The sequence below is a fragment of the Lutjanus erythropterus genome, chromosome 4 (assembly GCF_056507025.1).
Source record: "Lutjanus erythropterus isolate fLutEry1 chromosome 4, fLutEry1.hap2, whole genome shotgun sequence".
Lineage (NCBI taxonomy): Eukaryota > Metazoa > Chordata > Actinopteri > Lutjaniformes > Lutjanidae > Lutjanus > Lutjanus erythropterus.
Window position 1 is genome coordinate 1534660 of NC_139320.1, and position 20454 is coordinate 1555113.

The following is a 20454-nucleotide window of genomic DNA, read 5'->3' on the forward strand; positions in this document are numbered from 1 at the left end:
AAATAGGCAGGAGGCCGTGTGTCTCAAACTGCAGCAAAACTCCAAATCAGACACATATTATGAATGTGCTGGGCTATCCTTAGCTCTGGGCTAAGAATATTATGAAAATAGTTTTAAAAAATAAGACAGTGAAATTTACTCAGATATTATTTGTAAAAAAAAAAGAAAAAAAGTTTTGTGTAAAATTAACAAATAACTATTTTTTTTATCATGGTCATTTAAATGAGTGTATCTGAAAGCTTTTCAAGGGCCACTTAGCAGAATGCCTTGGATCCCTGTGAGTCCCTGGACCTCCATTTGAAAACCACAGTTTTAAAGAATATTTAAACTAAATTTCTGAATTTTCATAAACAAAATTGAAACATATATTTTACATTATCTATCTATCTCTGCTCCTGGTCATGTATGTTTGAACCTATTTCATGTGTTTTCTCTCAGTGTACATTAAATATACAGTAGGCTGTCCATCTTTTAAAGTATTTCTTAAGTTATAGCATATTCAGATTATTTCGGTATTTATATAATTGATCGATACTTTATGTAAACATGCTTACGTCATTCATCAGCCTATATTGATAATTATTATAGTGAAACGTAATATTTTAGTGTGACAGCAGGGGTTTGTAAGAGACGTGAGATGTGGTGTCTTGTGAAGTGCAGTGTGTTGGCTGGTCTCGGATCAGCCCCGGGGCTCACAGGAAGTAGTGTCTGCCATGTTCAGCTGCTTTGTTGTAGATTCCTTGTAGGTTTCCTGCAGATTTGAGCCTGTGTTGCCAAGTGTTGCAATGGAACCGAGCTGGAGTACGTTTTTATTCCAAGTAAGTGCCACCGAACAGGATGAGTCTGAGAAACTGCACGAACGCTTTTCAAACAGCATAAATGCTGTTAACCAAATGTTTTAATATCACTTAGTGAAATTAATGAGAGTTAGCTGAGCAAAACAAAGGTGTTAGCGTTAGCCTGCTAGCTAGCTCGGCTGTGTGGGTTGTAGTAGCAAAGTGCTAACCATCTTTATCGAATCTGATCCCTCCAGCTGGGTATGTGTGTCTACAGACCCGGTGTTAGTTAAAGTCTGTAGTCTGTGTGTGACAGCACAGTGTGAGCTTTGTCTCAGTTAGAGAGCTGTGTCTGTGTTAGCCTTGAATCACCGTGAAGCTTCTCTCTGTTAGCACTGCTGTTGATGCGCGCGCGCTAGCAAATTAGCCAGTAGGTCGAGCTGTTGCTGTTACATGAAGGTAAGCTAAGCTAATTGGCTAACGGGTTAGCTAACCAGGCACTTTTCTCGTCAGCACCACAGCATTCCTCTCGTCGGTGCAGTAACGATAATTGATAGGCAGGTTTTATCGTGAGTTCCAAACTATATTGATGAAGCAAATCACATGAAGTGCTTTTAGTGACTGTAACATTACAGCAGACAGCCGTCCGTGTACAAGAAGTTAGCTAACGCAGCTAACCCTGTAAACTGAGGCTCCACAGCACGCGGACAGCAGTGATTAAAGCTCACTGAAGATTCCAAGCTTTCATTTTTTACCTCAAATCTGAAGACACGGAGAACAAACAAGTATGTAGTGTTAGCTAAATGACGTAAACCGTCAGTCAAAGCAGCGCACGCCAGCTACCATGGATGTAGACTTGAACGTGTAGTTTTTCCCTTCCTTAAAAAAATAATTTGTGCAACTTGTGTAAACTTTTCTAAACGGTGGAAAGGCTCACTGGAGTCTTACAAACGTCCTGCACACGGAGTGTGTTGAAGTAAATGTGAGGTGTATGGCTCTGCATCATTGTGAGTGTGTACATAATGCTTTATGAAATATTCCAGGACTGGAGACCTCCTGAAAATAAGATAATCCAATAAATTATGCACAGATTTAAATAATGCGTAATATGCTTGAATGACTTCAGTCACTGCAAACTGTTTCTGCTTATTGACAAGAGAGTATTACATGTCTCTTGGCAGATACTGGCCACATTCAATGCAATTTTGCTACTACATAGTATGATTATAGTATGTAACAATTAGGGTGCAGTTTCTTGTAAGACTTCAGCATCTTCAGGAACAGTCTTCAGGAACTGAAAGTCATCTTTTGAGAAATTGGCCCGCCAGCAGATGTAAGGCTGTGTCCAACGTCTCATACTGCAGTGCCAGGGCGCAACAATAAGGACTGCCTGCTCAGAGCAAGGAAAATGCCATGTTGGGCTAGTAAATCTAGCAATGCAATTGTTCAACTGGATAAGTATAAAAAAGAATTCAACTTTGAAACGATTTTGATTATTGATTAATAATTAAAGTAATTTTTCATGCAAAAATGGCTCAGCCTCTCAAATATGCTTTTCTCCATTCATTATCATTTTAAATGTCTTCATCCATTATTTTCTGACAGTTTGTAGACTTTGCAGCCAAGATGAAATGTGACTAAACTAAACTTGAGTCTTTGTTGTTCGGCTATTTGATAACCACTTACAATAACATGGGTTTAATAGGGACAACTGAAAATTGATTAACACTGAACCTTGAGTGTTCTCTGGAACTTGTTGCTTTTGTAAAGTTGTTTTTTTTCCCCCAAATTTGTTTTCAGCTTTCACAGGACCTGACAACAATTTTTAGAAATGGCTGACTTACGGTTGAAATTACTTTCAGGGACCAAGGTTTATTGAATACATTTTTTCTTCTGCTTTTGCTTGGTCAAGTAAATATTAATTGTCAGCCTGATGATATCTGTAGGAAGGCTGTCAGAAGTATCAATACTTTGCCCATATCACATGTGTAATATGATACAATATACGGCAATTACAGTACAGAAAGAACTGAAACTATAAATATGATTTAAGTGTTCATTTAAAATGTCAGCTCAGTCTTTATTAACCTGCCTGATATCACAGTGTGCAGTCACTTTTACTGGAGCACTGTGTGCAAGTTCTTAATTTAAAAAATAATTAATTGTTTAGGTTTTTTTTTTATTTTTAATAATTTGTGTGCATATGATTTTTTTCTTCTTCTTTTTGTGGCATCAAAATGAGTGTTGAGTGTTGATTATTTTTTTTTTTTTAAATACTAGCATTTAGTTTGTCAGCTGTGTCAGATCAGAGTTGTTGTTGATTAGGAGCGTGCTGTAACCAAACACCAAAATTTGATGCCCCTGTATGCTGTGATGCAGTTTTTGAAAATGTTTCTTAAACTATCTGAATTTTTTTTTCATTCAGTCACTTAGTGGTTGATTTCATGAAAGTCAGTTACCATGGTATTTATCATATTTATTTAACAGGGCTCAGTGTATGTGTAGGCTGCGACTTTGCTCCACTGTAAAAAGGTAGTTAGTGCAACTTAAATTTGTGACTAATATGTTATTTTATTTGGTTGAATGGCAGACAGGGCCAGAATCCCTAGAGTTGGTGTGTAGGGGACAAGGAGACTATTAGGAGGCTTATTATTTAGGGTCCGCTTGGTTCACCTCATGTGACGAAGCATCTAATGAGGCAGTATCCTAATGAATTTCACTTGTTATTGTTCTCTAGGCGTTGTTATGATGGGGTTTGTAGTTGTTGGAGTTGTTGTCAGGCTATGCTACTATTGGGACTGCCCAATTTATTTGTTGTTTATATTTAAACTTTGGGCCCTTTTGTAATTAAAAAGGTATTTTGTAGAGTTTTTGTAACAAACATCATTGGCAGCAAAATTGATAGCTAAGCAATACCTCTCAAGGCTGTAGAAAAAGTTAATCAAAAGAAGAAATCTTTTTCAAAATCTTTTAGTCGAAACTGTTGTCAGCTGAGGTTTGTAGAAGACGGTTGAAAGGCAGTATATTATGGCATCACTCAGACAGATTTGTGGACTTAACATCTTATCAAATAGGACTCTGTCATGGTGAATCCATACCCTGCCTTGCAGTGGGAAAAAAAAACAATGACTGGATTAGTTTCATTTGTACTGTTTCTTGTTAATTTCCATGCTCCTAACTCTTTTTCAGTACTATTTATCTTGGAAGGGAGCTTACCCTTCACAACAGATTTCTATCAAAATCATCAGAGCAGCGTGATAGAACAGCAGGCTGCTCTCCCACTTCTTTCTCAGAAAGAGAGAGAGCATTTGGCTGTCTTTGACTTGCATGCACATATGCTAGGAGAAATGCTAATTGCAGTAATGATTCTAGTCTGAGTTCTGCTACAGTGTGGCGGATATAAAAGCAAGTCGACAATCTGTGACGGCCCCCAGCTCCTCTCTCCACCACACTAAAACACATAGCGTGGCCGCCTTCACTAAGTAGGGATGTGGCCGGCAGCTGAACGGCAGCCCCCCTCCCATAAGTGCATCAGTGCTTGGATTTGTGTCGTCCATAAAAGAACACAGTGGGAAAAAAAGCAGCACTTGGGATCCTGGCCCCCTCAGACCACATCCCCCCTCCTGGCTGACCGGGTTGGGATGCTTGGCTGAACCTGAAAAGCCATGGGTCAGGTCTTTAACCCTGCCCAATGGTGATTACAGAAAAGAACAAGGCTGTCTCAATCGCCACGTCTCTGGGTTGACCTGTTGTAAAGTTGCTGCTTACAATGTGAATCTCTGCTTTCTCCCTGGCCAAAATATTCATACAAGCCCCCACCTTCTGTTCGTCCTATCCCGTTGGGAATCTGCCATGACCAATTGGACAATGCCCGCCAGCAGCTGCAGACTTAAGATGTCCTCCGTACAGTTTTTTTTTTTTTTCACTGCTGTTGGGTTACATTTTCTGTGCCTGTCATTGTTTTATTTATTTCATTGGCTCATTTTCAATTCTTAATTGTCTACTTCATTTTTGTTAGTTGGCTTTTCATACTTTCAGATGCACTATTTTGTAATTTTATGTATCCTTCTGCAGAACACCTGCTCTGCCATCCTTCCCCAAACCAATCTAGATGTGGTTTGAAGTTGTTGTAGAAGGATTAAGACTTTGATTACTGTCACCTAAATATTAGTGTCCTATTTATGAAAATAAATAAGGCAGCAGAATGATGTAGTTATTGTTTAGAAATTGCTACTGTACATTTTAAAATGTTTTGTATGATGTACAGAGTTACTGGTTAGTAAGGTGCAGCTCCAATACACGACTTGACCTCCAGTAGACTTGTCAAGGTAGTGTATTCAGGCAAACGCACATATTACTTCCCCACCAGTTTCACCATCTAAGCATGGTATCAATAAGGTGGACGATGGGATGCTACAATTATAAAGCAGCAGAGTGGCAGCATAGAGTAGCCGGTGTCAGATTGCAAACATAATGCTAAAGGCTTATCACAGCTTGCGACATTAGGTTGTACATACTGAAATCTGCTGGAAGGACAATGGAACCCCAGCACACAGACATAAAAGTCAGTGTTCTGTTGATTGAAGAGCTAAAGATCTAACATTATGGATCAAAAGTAGCCTGAACCCTAACAGTATAGATATTAAACATCATTGCTCATATTTGTTTTTGTAAGATGTCCACTGTAATTGGGAAAACTGTTGTAATCGTGGGAAAATTTCATCGCTGTGGCATCCCTAACCTTCAATAAACCCTACCTTGATAAAGCTTGTACTGTTTAAAAGCTTCAAAGCTTTCTAAATAAAGCTTTACAGTGCACAGCCTAAAGTTGGCATTACAAAATAAAAAGTCTTCATCATGTAATGGTTTCACTTATTTAGTGACATATAGTGTTTTGTGTATCTGTGGAGAGAGGAGTGTATGGAAAGAAACATATCTGAAATGTAGCATTTCTACTGATGGCCAGTATTTTACACTCTAGAGCAGAAACCCTTTTTATTGGTCATTGGCTAAATATGTGTTTTTAGGATGAATATTACCATCATGCGTTATCCTTTTTTAAGGCTCTGTCTTTCTCATTACAGCAGGCCAATGAGGCTTTGCATCACCAGCACCAAGTAGCCGGGAACAGCCTCTTGCCCCTGCTCAATTCTGGAACAGAGCCACCTGATCAGAAACCAGTGCTACCCATTCCCTTGGACCAGAAACCCCCTGTCAGTGCTGCAGAACTTCTTAAAGACAATGTGGCTAGTGGGACTGGGGGGGCAGGTGGTGGAGGGCCTCCAGTTGCAGTGGTCAAAAAGGAACCTAAATCAAAGACGCCCTTTATCTGTGGCTACTGCAACAAGGCTTTCCGTGACAGCTACCACCTGCGGCGGCACGAATCTTGCCACACTGGCATTAAGATGGTTTCACGGCCTAAGAAGACACAAACAGCCCCCACAATGGTGCCACTCATATCCACTGTACCACGGGAGAATAGCGGAAATCCTTCATACATTACTACCGTAGCTGGTATCCTGACTACAGCCACCACATCAACATCCACAGGCACTAGCATTATGACCCCAATGCAACACCAACAACAGCAGAGCATCCCTAAGAAGCCCCCCAAACCAGTGAAAAAGAATCATGGCTGCGACATGTGTGGTAAGGCCTTCAGGGATGTGTACCATCTCAACCGCCACAAGCTGTCACACTCTGATGAGAAGCCGTTCGAGTGTCCCATCTGCCAGCAGAGGTTCAAGAGGAAGGATCGCATGACATACCATGTCCGCTCCCATGATGGTGGAGTTCACAAGCCTTACATCTGCTCTGTCTGTGGGAAGGGCTTCTCCAGGTATGTGGGCATCAGTGTTGAATTTTCTGAATGGTACATGAAACAGAGTTGTTTTTTTTAAACCTGCCACTTTTTAAAACAAATTTTGTGGGGAAAAAAATTATGTTTTTCATGATAAATATGTAAATGAGGTATGTCCTGATGTTTTTGGCCCAGATATCAATCCAGTTCTGATCTGACTCTTATTTACCTAAATGCTGATTAAATATGTATTTGGCACATATAAATAATAGTGTAGCCTACTAACTTACCTACCACTGACCTTACAGTTGTGCTTATAGCTGGCAAGTGAGGCAGATTTACCAGCCACTTTACCAGCATTTGGCTCCTGGCTGTGCTAATTTTTAGCCCTGTCTGTACCGACACGAGCCTGCACGGAGCGCTTTAACAGAAGTTTAATGGAGTTCATGTACATTAGTGTCACTGATATAATCTGCAGCATTTGTCATTTTAACTGGTCAAAGCTATGGTCAGCGTTGGACAGGGTTGTTGTGATTCTCCAAAGTCCCCCCTGAACCTAACCTGAACCCCAATATGTGATGTAGAACAGAGAGTTTGTTGGTGGAAGTGAGTCTCCAGTGATTGCCAGCATGTTGCTGCATTCACAGAAAAGCACATGCTGTAAGGGGTAGTTAAGCCTATCACAAAGAAGTAAAAGAGACCATCAAAGAGAAGATTGGCTACTTCTACATAGTTATTCTTAATGTCTGCCACGGGCATGCAAGAAAATACTGTGAGAATGATCCTACCTTTGATGTAGATTATTGAAACTGAAAACTCATTTAGATCAATTTTCGATTTTGCTTTAGAATTGACATTCTTACACCCCTAGTGTTGGATAAAAATGAGAAGCTGCTACCTGAATGTTTTGTACACTGAGATTTGCTAATGAAAAAGTGAGTCGGAGTCAGAGCCTAGCAAATCTGTGCAACATTAAGAGTCACTTGCACCTGTGCGTGCAAATCATTTGTCTCATTCACACACATTAATTGTCACTCTCATGTGAGCCAAATGCTCACAGCATAGAGCCCTGTAAAGCAGAGTCGCACTGCAACACTAACAGGCTGAGGTGGACTAAACACTGTAGAGTAGAGAAAGGATCAGCTTTATTTCAGCCAAAATATACCTGGAGTAGCACAGCAACTGATCTTAAGCATCCTCTCAGAACATCTCTATTAAATATATAAGGAAAGAGAGTAACAATTGCAAGCTCTGGTTTTATTGATTAAGTATTGTTTCATTTAAATATGTTGGTTAAAGGTTTAACTGATGGTTCATTTTCAGTCCTGATGGAACCTTGAGTACAGTCCCTTTAATAAAGGGATTCATTGTGTGCCTGGTGTATTCATTTACAATAAAGTGAGTGATTTTGTTTTATGTATTTGTTTAAGTAGGGCTGCAACAAACCTTTATTTTCATAGTCGATTAATCAGCCAATTATTTTCTTGATTAATTGGGTAGTAGCTGTTGGTTTTAAAATATCAGAAAATGGTGAAAAATGTCTCACGTTTCACAAAGCCCAAAATGACTCTCAAATGTCAAAATATTTACTCACTACCCAATGATCAGAGGGGTAAAGAACCCAAAAAATATTCACATTTAAACAGCTGAAATAAGACAGTTTTGATATTTTTTCTTAGAAAATTACTCAAACCAGTTAATTGATTATCAACATAGTTGGCATTGATTGATATTTGATTAATTGATTCATTGTTGCAGCTCCAATCTTAAGTTTATGATGTAAACAACAACCAAACAACAAATGAAAGACATTACTGATAATTTATGTGGGATACAGGATGCTTATGAACAAGTGTTGTTCAAAATAAACAATTCAAGAATTTTGTCAAAATCGTTGACCTAAGACACGAGATGCGTAATGTGTCCTATCTGTCAACCAAATCTGATGTGTTGAACATGACTAAAATATTAATCTTGATTAAACAAGTCTGCCATGTTATTCGGTTGTAGTATGTTCTGTAAACGACATGATGCTACAGCCAAAGCTGAAGTATTTCCATTTTCTTCTTGTCTTCTCACCCTGCAGACCGGATCACCTAAGCTGTCATGTCAAGCATGTCCATTCCTCAGAGAGGCCATTTAAGTGCCAAGTAACGGTAAGATTCATGGCTCAGAACAAAAATGAGAGCAACATACAGAAAGGAGACTTTAGTTTAGACTGGTGTCATTATTGATACATGACAATGAGAACTCCAAAGGCTAGATCAGATTAGATAACATTAGCTGCCAGCCTGAGTCTACTACTTGGATTGGTTTAGGTCTTAGAGTTTCAGTGTAGTTTTCATGTTCCAGACAGTTTCACAGTGCAGAGCTCTGCTCAGTGGAAAAGAATGAGTTCTCCATACTTTAAATCAACAGTGTTTATGTCCTGTTGGGGCAAAGCCAGTCCAGAATTTGTGGCAGAACATAAATTGCTGGCAGAGTTTGAGGAGGCAGGAATCCATCGTGAGCTTGAAAAGTGTTAATTAACTATCAACACATTTTGGTTTAGCCACTCTAGTCTTATGTGTGCTTTAATTTGTATCAGAGCACAGTCATATTCATTTCAAGTTTTGTGAGCAAGGACCATTTGTCTTTTTGTAAGAGTCCCAGTCACATAGTCAGGTTTCTCAGGTGCTGAGAGAGAAAAAAACCCAATATTCACTGGTTTTCTGTCCCAGGCCTGTACCTCCGCCTTCGCTACCAAAGACCGTCTGCGCTCCCACATGATTAGGCATGAAGGCAAAGTGACCTGCAACATCTGTGGCAAAATGCTAAGCGCTGCCTACATCACAAGTCACCTCAAGACGCACGGCCAGGCCAGCTTCAGCAACCCGTGTAACAATAAAGGTAGGCCATGTCTCATTTTACATCTCTTAAAACTCCTAACTGCTTTGCTCACTTTTTCAGTTTAATACTTAGCCAAGCTTAAACTGTGACGAAAACAGCCCAGCCACACACACACCTGTAAACCTCCCAGTTGCTGTTAACATTGGATACATAATTTGTCATGATACTGATCTGGGTTTTCAATTAATACCCTGCTGGTCCAGCAGCGATTTAATATACAGTCAGTGGAACTGAACTACAGACTATCACTGCCACTGCACCAGGGGTCAGTTAATCCTCCAGTCAGCGCCATAACCACACTTTCTGCCATCATCACCTTTCAAGTTGTAATGTGGGGTTGATGCTTTTATCTCAGAAAAAGAATCTGTGTTGGCATTTTGTGTAAAGTGGAACTGTAGTCCTCTTCATCAAATTTTTGCCATATTAAACTCATGGTGTACTGTGACTTCTTCCTTATACCATCTCTTTTATTAATTGTAGAATGTAGGCCTACCGCATCATCTCACTCACTCTCAGTAACACTCATTGGTAGAACTGACACTACATGGTGTTCGGGCATACGCATTACATTATCTGACCTCTGACCTGACCACTGATAGCAGAAACCCCCAAACACTCAATTACAACCTCTGAAAATCTGCAGAACACTGCCCCTATTGTACTTATGTTGTTAATACTTAGTGGGACAACAATAAACTGAAAGTGAAAGCAAAGAGTAGCAGGAGTCAGATGTTAAATGTAACATCACCTTAAAAAGGAGTAATCAGCCTGACAGGAGTCTGCTTGACAACAGATTTTAGTTGTACACAGAGCAGGAATTTAATGGTGGCCACAACAGTCATGGCTGCTGTGCCCACTTAGCTTGGTCTTAACTCTCCTCAAAAAAATATGCCCAACAGCCACAGTCACCTTGATGCCGTGCCTGCACTGCCACAACTGATTTCATTGTTTTTCCTCCGCCGCTTTCCTGTCAATATGGTTTTAAGACACCAGCATCTTTTGTTGAGATTCTGACTGGGCAACATCAATAGAAATGCTGTGCGCATAGCCAGTGGTGGCTTAGATTTCAAGCCTGGTATGAGCTGCTGGAAAACCATGCTATTTAGGTGTGATGTGGACTGCAGAGAGAGAGAGCAGTCAGGATGAGCTCAAGAGAGGGAAGCTGCAAATATGGACAGAAATATCTACGTGATATAAACTTTTAATCTTTTAATCATGAAGGTGAATGTTATGGTACAGTTCTGTGGTTTAAGGTGCGGACTGGAGTCTGTTAAGTGACAACCAGTTTGTTACATATTATATATGCTCATTTCCTCTTCATTGCACTGCTGGGTGCACAGTCTTATGCAATAGAAGCCCATTACAGCCAATGTGATGGGTTAAAAATTAACCCTGTAAGTCATTATAATGATATAGTAATGAGTTAGTATCTCAAAATAATGAGAAACATTATTCAATAGCTATTGAGAAAATGTCTCATTATTTTAAGATACTAACTCGTTCTGAGATAGCAACTCTTTATATATTGCTCATTATTTAGTATGTCATATAGACTGACTTCTGACTTCCAATGTTTCTGTTAAGAAATTATGAAAAAAATTCATATAATTAAAATCATCTTTAACTCTTAACTTAAATTCATTATATTATTTCCTTGCACATAAAGTCATTTTATTTGATGGCCTTGCTGCTATGGCATTTGGCCCTTATACCCTAAAAAATTGACAACACAGAATGAAATCCACTGGAAGGGTAGTTTTTTGGAGAACAAAACAAACTTGATGTGTTGCTAGTGTGTCGCTATTTTTTAATTCTCTGAGAATATGAAGTCCATACTGAGATACCATACTGAGAGTAAAATGAACACCTGTAAAGCATAACTCATTTACTATCATAATACACCAGGTCTTAGTTAGTGGGGTGGAGCCTGTGAGAACAGGTGAATGTTTGCTGTGGCTCTAGGGGAGTCATTTCAGGAGAGAAAATGCCTTTTCATGCACTAAACTTATTTTCAACCAGGGAAAAAGCATTATAATTTATTTATGCTTCAGGTACTCTGAAGCCAGGGTTTTTAGAGTTTCCAAATGTTTTTTGAAAATGTTGAGAAATATCCATGGAAAAAGGTGTAAATACTTTTTCTGTTATACTATCACATTTGCACTTGTGCCAAGGTAAGGCTAAATATTGGGGCCCATTGTGTTTTTCTAACTATTGAGTCCCAGCTATATGTCAGCTGCAGACATATTTTTCCAAATAAACATTCAGACAGAAATATAACCCCTCTACGTAAGTGTGTTAAAACTTCTGTAAAGAGCATGCCACTAAAAACTTAAAATTAGGCGTGTTTTGACCACTAGATCTGGATCACACATGGTACTTCAAAACAAACCCCTAATTATTAGAGGTTCACAACCATGTATATACTCCAAATGCAAATGGTTTCTAGAACAGCATTCAGTATACATTGGCTGTGTCTTGGGTGTTTTAAGCTAATTCAACAAAGGGGAGATGTGTGAAATGGTATGAACAATGAAACAAAATGAATGTTGGTGGCTCCATTCCATGTTGAACATCCCATTTGAAGTGGTGCTTTGCTTCGTACACAAACAAGTATGGCAGTTATAATTTCTTCATGACTGCTGCTGCTGCATTATAGAATTTAGTCAAACTCCCTTTATTAAATTGAAACTGTTGTTCCGAAGTGTTCCAAATGCCTTTGGAATCTGTTTGGTTAGTTGTGTTGACTTTGATTTTAGTGATAGCTGTCAGAAAGAAGCACAGTTTTTGTTTCTTGACCCGACTTGAAACCATGAAGCCTATAATAAAATGTTTAATATATTCAGCACTCCATCCCCATGCCAACTGTTGAAGCTGACTCCCAGATGATAGCACTGCTGCCCTGTGCTCTTGTAACCCAATATGTGTCTGTATTCCTGAATAGGCATAAGTGACTGGCAGTGGAACCACTCAGGGCCACGAAAAGGTAAACCAGTAGCTAGTAGCAGAAACCCCCAACACTCAATTATAACCTCTGCAAATCTGTAAAACACAAGTGGCCAGTTTTTCTTCACGTACCATGTTGCTCGAGTACAGAACCATTTCTTGACTCTGAGGACTGGTGTAATTATGGTTCTTCTGTTTTGAAGATACAGAATTTTGCTAATGTAAGGTTAAATTTCATGAAGCAGGATCAGTAGGTCATTTGAATTAACCACAAACTGGACCATAACACGAAAGCTAGATGCACACTACCTGGCTTTTCATCCAACCATTCATTATCAACCGTCATGTCTATCTTGACTTTGACTGGACTGATAAAGTTGCTTGTTTTACCACCTACTTGTGAAAACTATTATAAAAAAATGATTATAATAGCAAATGTGTTTCTTAAAAATTGGGATGTCCAAGATTGGGTCAGAAATGACCCAGAAGCCAGCGAGATGTCCCCAGTGACCTTGATGTGTTGGCCCTGAACTCATCTTGGATGGTGAAATTGGCAGTTGTGCAGTATAGTGTGCATCCAGCCTTTGGCATACACAGAGCTTGAGATGTCCTCCATATTGTGTTACTGTTTCAATGAAGGTGTTGATTGAAAACAAATGGACAGTTAGCTGGTTAGTCTATTGATCCTGCTTTTTGAATTTACCCCTCAGGTGAGTTGACGGTAGGAGAGATTTTAAATAACTCCTTCCAAGTCCTAATTGACAACTCTCACAAAGGTAGGTTTCTTCAACAATATTCCCACAGTTGACATAAAGTCTTAATGATGTATTGACATTTTCAGTGACCCAGCTAAACAGCCATGGAGCATAGAGGGCTGTTGGCTTTCCCTGTTTTGGAGGGGTAGTATATTTCTACAAGGTTGACCAGCCCTGAATTCACTCTGGTCTGTCTTTTTGAACACAGATGCCAACAATGTACACAACAACTCGGCCACTACGACGCCAGTCACCAACTCGGCGGCCATCACCTCAGCTGTGAACCGTGGTGGCAATGCCAGCAATCCTGTCACCATCGCGGCGCAGATGAACATCGCCACCAGCACGGTCAACATCACGTCACCGGTCAACCTGCAGCACCCTGTCACCATCACCGGCCCTGTGAACTTGGCCTCTGTCAACATCCCAACAACGGCACACATGAATATTGCCCACCCAGTGGCCATCACCTCTCCCATGCCCATGAATATCACCGGGCCGCTCAACATTGCCATGAGGCCCATGGAGAGCATGCCTTTTCTATCCCAAGTTCTGCCTTCCTCCCCTCCTTGGTAGAGCGTTTTTAGCCCATGTTAGAGCCGATAATGTTTTAACTGCCTAATAATGGATGAGCCTGTCAGATCTTATTAAAACGGCCCTGTAAATGGGTTTAAAGTGTATTAACCTTTAAAATATGATAGTTAATGTAATACAACCACAGATGGTAACATATGATTGTTACTTGCAGGAGTCGTTAAAATGGCATAATTTGTCAATTGTGAATTTTCTTTGTATTTATAGAAGAAAAAAAATATTTTAAATCCTCTTAATCATGAAAAAAATTAAATGTTTACAGTGACTCATTATAGAGTATTGGCCTACATAGCATGTGACAAAGTCTGCTGCCCTTCACAGGAGAATCAATCAAATGAACGGTCTGTTGTCAGGATGGATAAACTCTTCTATCATAGTACATGTTTATTAATATTTTAGATACTGTAATATAGGAAATTTCTAGAAATTTAATAGAGAAATTTTATTGATATCAGATGGAAGTTTCTGTTTTTGGCTAACCCAGTGAATTAATTCCCTGACAAATCAAGGTACTTCATCACATTGATGCAAAAATTCTGTTAATCAAATACCACCATAAAGAAGTCCTGCTCATTAGCCACACTGACCTAATACACAAAAAGGGAGAGATGCTTCATTGTAAACGATGTGACAAAATTTGTGACCCTAATCTATGGTGTTACTCACAGATTTTAAGTCCTTGTCATACCTACTAGTTGAGTTTCTGAAGGCCAAGTCAGTCTCAAATATGATAACAGATTTGACAAAAAAAATCATAACTTAAAGTAATTTACTTATTTTTCCTGTAGCTTTCAACTGTATGTGTCAGTCTTCATCACTGGATGAGGGTTGCTCAATTGTTCTATAGCTGTCACTGCACAGTCAAGTATGGAGCTCCAGTCATGTGGTATCAGGTGATAATATGGTGCATAGATAACTGTAACCAGTATGTTTGTTCAAAGATGGTCTTTAGTGCCAGATGTGATTGGCCTCCAGTCTCCACCTGCTGATAAAGACCATGATACAGAGTTAAAAGCTCTGACTAATCTGAAATTTAGGACCACTTGCAACCATTTTTACACTAACTCCATTTCTTAAATCATGATTCGCTGAATTACCTGAAGATGCCACAGGTGGCCAAACACTTAAAATTACTTTTTTCACATGCTAATGTGAAGTAACTCCATGATTCGGATGTTTCAAGGGTGATATTTTCTTCAGATATTGTGTAAATAATGACTATTTTTATGCCAAAGACTTTCTAAGTATAGTGTTTTCCCCTGAATGCTATACTTTAAAAGGTAAGGGGAACCCCTTTTTAAGCATGTGGACCATCATGGGACACTGAATACTCCTTCAGAAACTCTGAGCTATGAAATTGATACCTCCAGCCACCCACCCCTCATCGCCATATTTTTGGAGGGCAGGGGAGTCTCATTGACTTGGTTTCATTAGAAACCAACATACACTGGTGTTCACACAATTAGTTGAAATGTTGCATCTTTCCCAATACCCAAATGCAATAATATTAATCTTATTGCAATTATAATTCTACTTTTAGCATATTTTTAATATGTTCACATGTATATTAATGTTAAATTGCTTATGTCAGAAGTTCATCACATTGTTTCATTACACTTTAAAACCAAAATAGTATTTTATTGTACTTGGAACATGGTTTAAAATTATTGGGCAGTTACTACAGTATCAGCTGCTGCATGTTCACCCATATTGTTTGTATTTATCCCTTGCTTATCCCTTTTTCAAACTTGAATAGTTTGTTTTACCATGACAGGTAGTTGAGGGTGAGCCGGCTCATTGCAGCGGTAAACATGTTACATGCTGTGGAGAGGCAGACCCATGTAGAGCCCTTTTTCTGAATCTTTAATTTTTATTTAGCCACTGAAGGACAGTATAGGTCTTGTAAAGGTGATCAGTTGAGAGTGATTTCATCCACTGGGCATCTGACTTCAAACATGGGTGATGCGTGATACCTAACTACACCTTAGGCATTGTTTAACCGCTCCTTAAATGGAAGTGTATTGCTGGAGTTGTTCTTAAATGCTTCCTCTTAAGGCAGATTTTGTTTCATGTTCTTTTTTTCTATTGTTCTTTTAGTGGACTTATCAGTATTTGATAGTTTATGTATTTTAAAGTTTAATTGCAAACAAAGCTTCCATTTCGGGGGGTGGGGGATGTTGTGATTTCACTGATGGTTCAGAGGCTATTTAGATCAGCCATCAGCTCCCCCCTTGTCTGTATTTTAAAACAGCTGGAAAACAGTCACTCATCACTGCGGGGTGCTCTATACAAGTTTAATTGTTTGGGAATTTTTGTATGTATTTATATCAGGACGTGACAGTTGAAGGTACAGCAAAGAGGAAATGTCTCGTACTAAAAGCATGTCCCTTAGCTTTTGCCCTTGAAATGGCAGTATTATCAAAGGTCAAATTATTTTAAATTTTGATTACTGAGGACTTTTTAACTGTAGAGGTCAAGAGAGCCACCCAGTGGTTCATTAGGCTCTATGCCACAAAAGCAGTCCCCAAGTCCCAAAGTGAACCTTTGTGGTTTGTTCAGTTGGTTCGATTGTTTACTTACGCAGGTGTAGGATCCCATCACTGTCAGTCAAACTCAGGAAGGTTACTGAGAATAGTCTTTTAACACCATGTTCAACAATTTACACACTGACCATTTCTTTGTAAATATGAAACACTATTTTATTGCCTTTTACCTGTGGAAGGGGGGAAACTTCTCTCTATGTACCACAGGCTAGCAATGCAAGAACTCTATCACCTCTGATGTGGCCGTCCATCCAGGAGAGGACAGAGAAATGAGCAGAGACTCATTAAAGGACAAGGCTGGTGCACTTTCTTTTTATTATTTTAACGATCAATTTCTCCTACCAACAAGCACGCCTTGATATAGCTTATGCTGCCAGTTATTGTACCATTGTTGTCCAAAAGTTATTGAAAACACAGTAAGGAGCCGTGCCATTGAATTGGATGACATGCTGCTTCAGTGTACTTTGCTTCTCAGATTGTCACACTAGCAAAGCAATGAAAATGCAGAAGCTGCTTTCAGTGCTTGTCATCTGTTGCACATGGGTTCACAGAATGAGACCGAATTCTTTTAGTTTCTTTCAGTCTTTCACTGAAGGAACATGTCACCCAGTGCAGTGGGACAGCTCTTGTTTGTATTGTTTTTTGGAAAACAAGTTCTACGGCACAGTGTTGGCAATATCAGGCTGTGGCTACACAGATCATACCTGTAGTTCTTAGAAATCATTATAAAGAGACAATAACTCCAGCCTTATCCTTTTGTAAGATGACTTTTCTCTGGAGATCTCACTTGCATAGCTCAGAGTGATTATTTTTTAGTCATTTTATTGTTTTTTTTTTATCTTGGCAGTTCATCTTTACTGGAAATTGAGGCTGTGATCACAAAAGGAGGCTTTCTTTTCTTATTTTCCCACTCAAAGCTTACGTGTACCTGAAAGAGCAAGATTGCAGAAAGTGGGAGTAGCATCATTCTTGTTCCTAATTCACAACACGAGTTAACAACATACACCCAGTGACAAGTCAAATTGTGACCATGACCCTATAAGTTAGAGCCCCACACCTCTCCCTCTGTTGGGCCTTTACAACCATGTTCCTGTATTAGATAATTCCATGTTCATACTGCTCTGCTTTCTAAGTCATTATGGTACATGCATTAGCAAGACTAAGGAACCGTGCTGAGCAATGACTGGGCCAGAAGACCTTTTTGAGACAGTGGAGACAGCATTACCTATATGACATAAGAGGCATTGGGTGGCTCAGGCTGGTGCAAAAAGTACCAGTCCTGTTGTTATACTAAGACATATTAGGACACATATGTGTGCGTTCATGGCGGCCCTGGTGACAGTAATAAAGCTCTCTGGTCCAGAGGCTCGTGGCTCTTGATCAGGACTGAAATGTCAAGTGGATGCTCATTCCAGTTGTATCCCACCATGGTCTTATTGTGCTCTGGCAGAGACAAGCACATGGATTCATTGTGCATGAAGATGGACACCTTGATGCCAGAGAAAACCGTAACATCATAGCAGACGATGACCTTCATTCATGCGTGAACCCACGAGCACCAGGTAGTCCCATGTCCATGTTTCTCTCAAACAACTGTCTTCTGTCTTTGTAGTCTCCATGCCATAAATCGTTCTGCCCACATGTTGTCTTCTTGAAGACATGCATTGAGTTGCACTTGGTTATTCACATGAAAAGTGACAGAAATAGTTGTGTGAAGAGTGAAAGAAGAAAGCTTGAGAGAAAGTACAAAAACCCTGCCTGCTTTCACACCTTCACGCACCTGCCCATCACTGCGACAATGGTTGCGATTATCTGATGGTCTGTTTTGGAAAGATGCAAAAATGGTCAGATGCAGCTTCCCAAATTCCAACATCAGAGGAGTTTTCAGAAGCTGTTAATCAGATCTGATAAACACTTCCTTTGAAGCATGTTAAAATTCACATAACCAAATCTTCCGTTGATAGGGGATGGAGGAGATTTGCACCAAAAGCGAAACTCATCTTCCAGCCGCTCTACCCAGAGTCCCCCTGTGAGGTCAAAAGGGGCGAACATGCTACCAAGTCTCCTTTGTGATCTCAGCCTCAACAGTTCCTGCACCAGACTCTCATACTGTCCTACAGTTCCCCTGACTGTGCGTTGGGGAACACAAGTGAATTAATAAGTAGATGTGAAGCCTTTTAGTAGTTAAAGGCCTTTTTTCAGTGCAGGAACTCTGAAGCACTTGCAGCAAACTGTAGGTTGTGCACACTACAGATGAGTGGTACTTAGAGGGGCATTTCAATTAGGTGGAATGAGACAATGATGGTGTTTTTGTTACAGTTCACCTGGCCACATCTGCATTTTGGCAGCCTGGATGTTTGGCCCAATAATTTCATTGTATGCATGCCAACACTGTCCACCACAGTGGAAATGCTCTCATGTGGAATGGCATTATGATCTTGGAAACTGATTCATTTCCCACCTTTATTTTTGATTTCTTTCCAATGTTGCATGTGGATGGCTGAGCTTGTCCAGTGTAGGTTTGAGTTCAACAACAGTTATTAGAAGGCTAGTGACTTTTTATGAAAACAAAACACTAAAAAAAATTAGGATGAAAGGAAATGTGTGGTGTCATTTGTCCTTCTCCAGTGGCCGTAAACAAGTGTGCCTGAAATACTTTGCAAGACTTTTCCACACGTTAATGCTTCCTCCTCTAGATATGCTGTGTGATGGAAGAGTTTTGTGAAGGAAGCCTTCATCAGTTCCGATGGCAGAGGGCCTCACAGGCCCTGCAGCCAAACTTCTGTTGTGATTAGCTTTTTTTAATTTTACACCTAATGATTGTGAAGTTACCATATTCTACACCAGGAACAACCTTTACACATTAATTGAGATCTTTATTTGAGTCAAGCTCATGTAAATGTATTGGTGACATTTAACCATGTGGTTTAATTTTTTAATTTGACTCCAACCTAATGTGAAAACAAACCATTCATTTGGCCAAATAATGATTTGGAAGATAATTTTTATTTTTTATTTTCTGTGAAGTTTGTATGATGAATTTGGCAGATGTGAAGGCAAATGAATGTATATCTTTGTACAAACCATTTAGTTCAGAGGACATGTTAGTTATGACAGACACATGCAAGAAAAAAAACTTTTATAAATCTTTTTGTATTAGAACATTAACAATGGTAATTTTTGTATATACGAAGGCTAGGCTTTCTGATTAGCAGAAAGGTAAAACATTCCTACATTTTTTTTAAATGTATGTCCATTGAGAATAATTATGGAAACATATGCGCAATGTTTTATGTGCCTTTTATTTGGGTTTGTCTAAATAAAAGAAAACAATAAAACATGATTGTGGACTGTCCATGCTGAGTCCAACAGAGGAAAGTCAATACTGTCCATCTCAGCTGAATCTCTCGGATTGACCCCCCTGCACTCAAGACACTCCCCTAGATCAAGAGAGATGTACTCCTTTCTGGTCTTCGTTGCTTTTCCTAGCTTTAGTTAAGGTTTCTGGGAGGCTGAGATGGTTCTAGAGTCCCTGTCTATGTGGATGTCTCTGATCTCCAGGCTCCTCAGTGTCTTCACTGGCTCACTGGCTCACAGTTGGCCTGCTCATGATGAAAGTGCCTCTGTGACTTTGCTTATTGGAGTGGATATTGGGGGGGGATTTGTGCCAAATCATGGTCTGTAAGTGACGACAAAAACATTTCGGTGTTTTTTCATTCTTTAACTATTAAACTTTGAAAATGTTGACAGGCTGTGTGAAGTGTGTCTTTGTGTGACATTCAGTGGTTAACTGACATCTGAATGAGATTTGGTTATGGACAGTCAAAAAAAGTCAATCCAGTTGCATACTTATACATATTTTATATATTTATGTGTTATTGTGTGTTGTTAGATATTAACATATATATGTTTGGGTCCCTTGGTTCTAGTTAATGGACATCTTAATAGTCTGGCATACAATGACAACATCTGGTGAAAAGCCTGAAACCACAAGGGTGGAGCCTGTCATAGTAGCACATTAATACCCATGGTGTCGGAATCACTGCGATATCACATATGGAGGCAATGTTCAAGTGTCCACAGCCATGCAGTGTGCCAAACTTCATGCATTCAGCTGTACAGGGCCTCCCCCCAGTATGACATGCTGAGAAAAC

General features: G+C 39.6%; 1 protein-coding gene across 3 annotated transcripts; it reads left to right on the forward strand.

Moving 5' to 3' along the window:
- The first annotated feature begins 616 nt into the window (after positions 1–616).
- On the forward strand, positions 617–20047 carry LOC146327343 (vascular endothelial zinc finger 1-like). Of its 3 annotated transcripts, XM_084716759.1 has the most exons (7): positions 617–818; positions 5861–6615; positions 8663–8732; positions 9297–9465; positions 12407–12448; positions 13119–13184; positions 13372–20047. In XM_084716759.1, the coding sequence occupies exons 1-7, from the start codon at positions 786–788 to the stop codon at positions 13737–13739; spliced, it is 1503 nt and encodes a 500-aa protein (XP_084572885.1). In that variant the 5' UTR covers positions 617–785; the 3' UTR covers positions 13740–20047. The 3 variants fall into 3 exon arrangements, with proteins under 3 accessions (XP_084572885.1, XP_084572886.1, XP_084572887.1); XM_084716760.1 differs by lacking the exon at positions 13119–13184 and having other exon boundaries at positions 618–818; XM_084716761.1 differs by lacking the exons at positions 12407–12448; positions 13119–13184 and having other exon boundaries at positions 619–818.
- Positions 20048–20454: the final 407 nt, after the last annotated feature.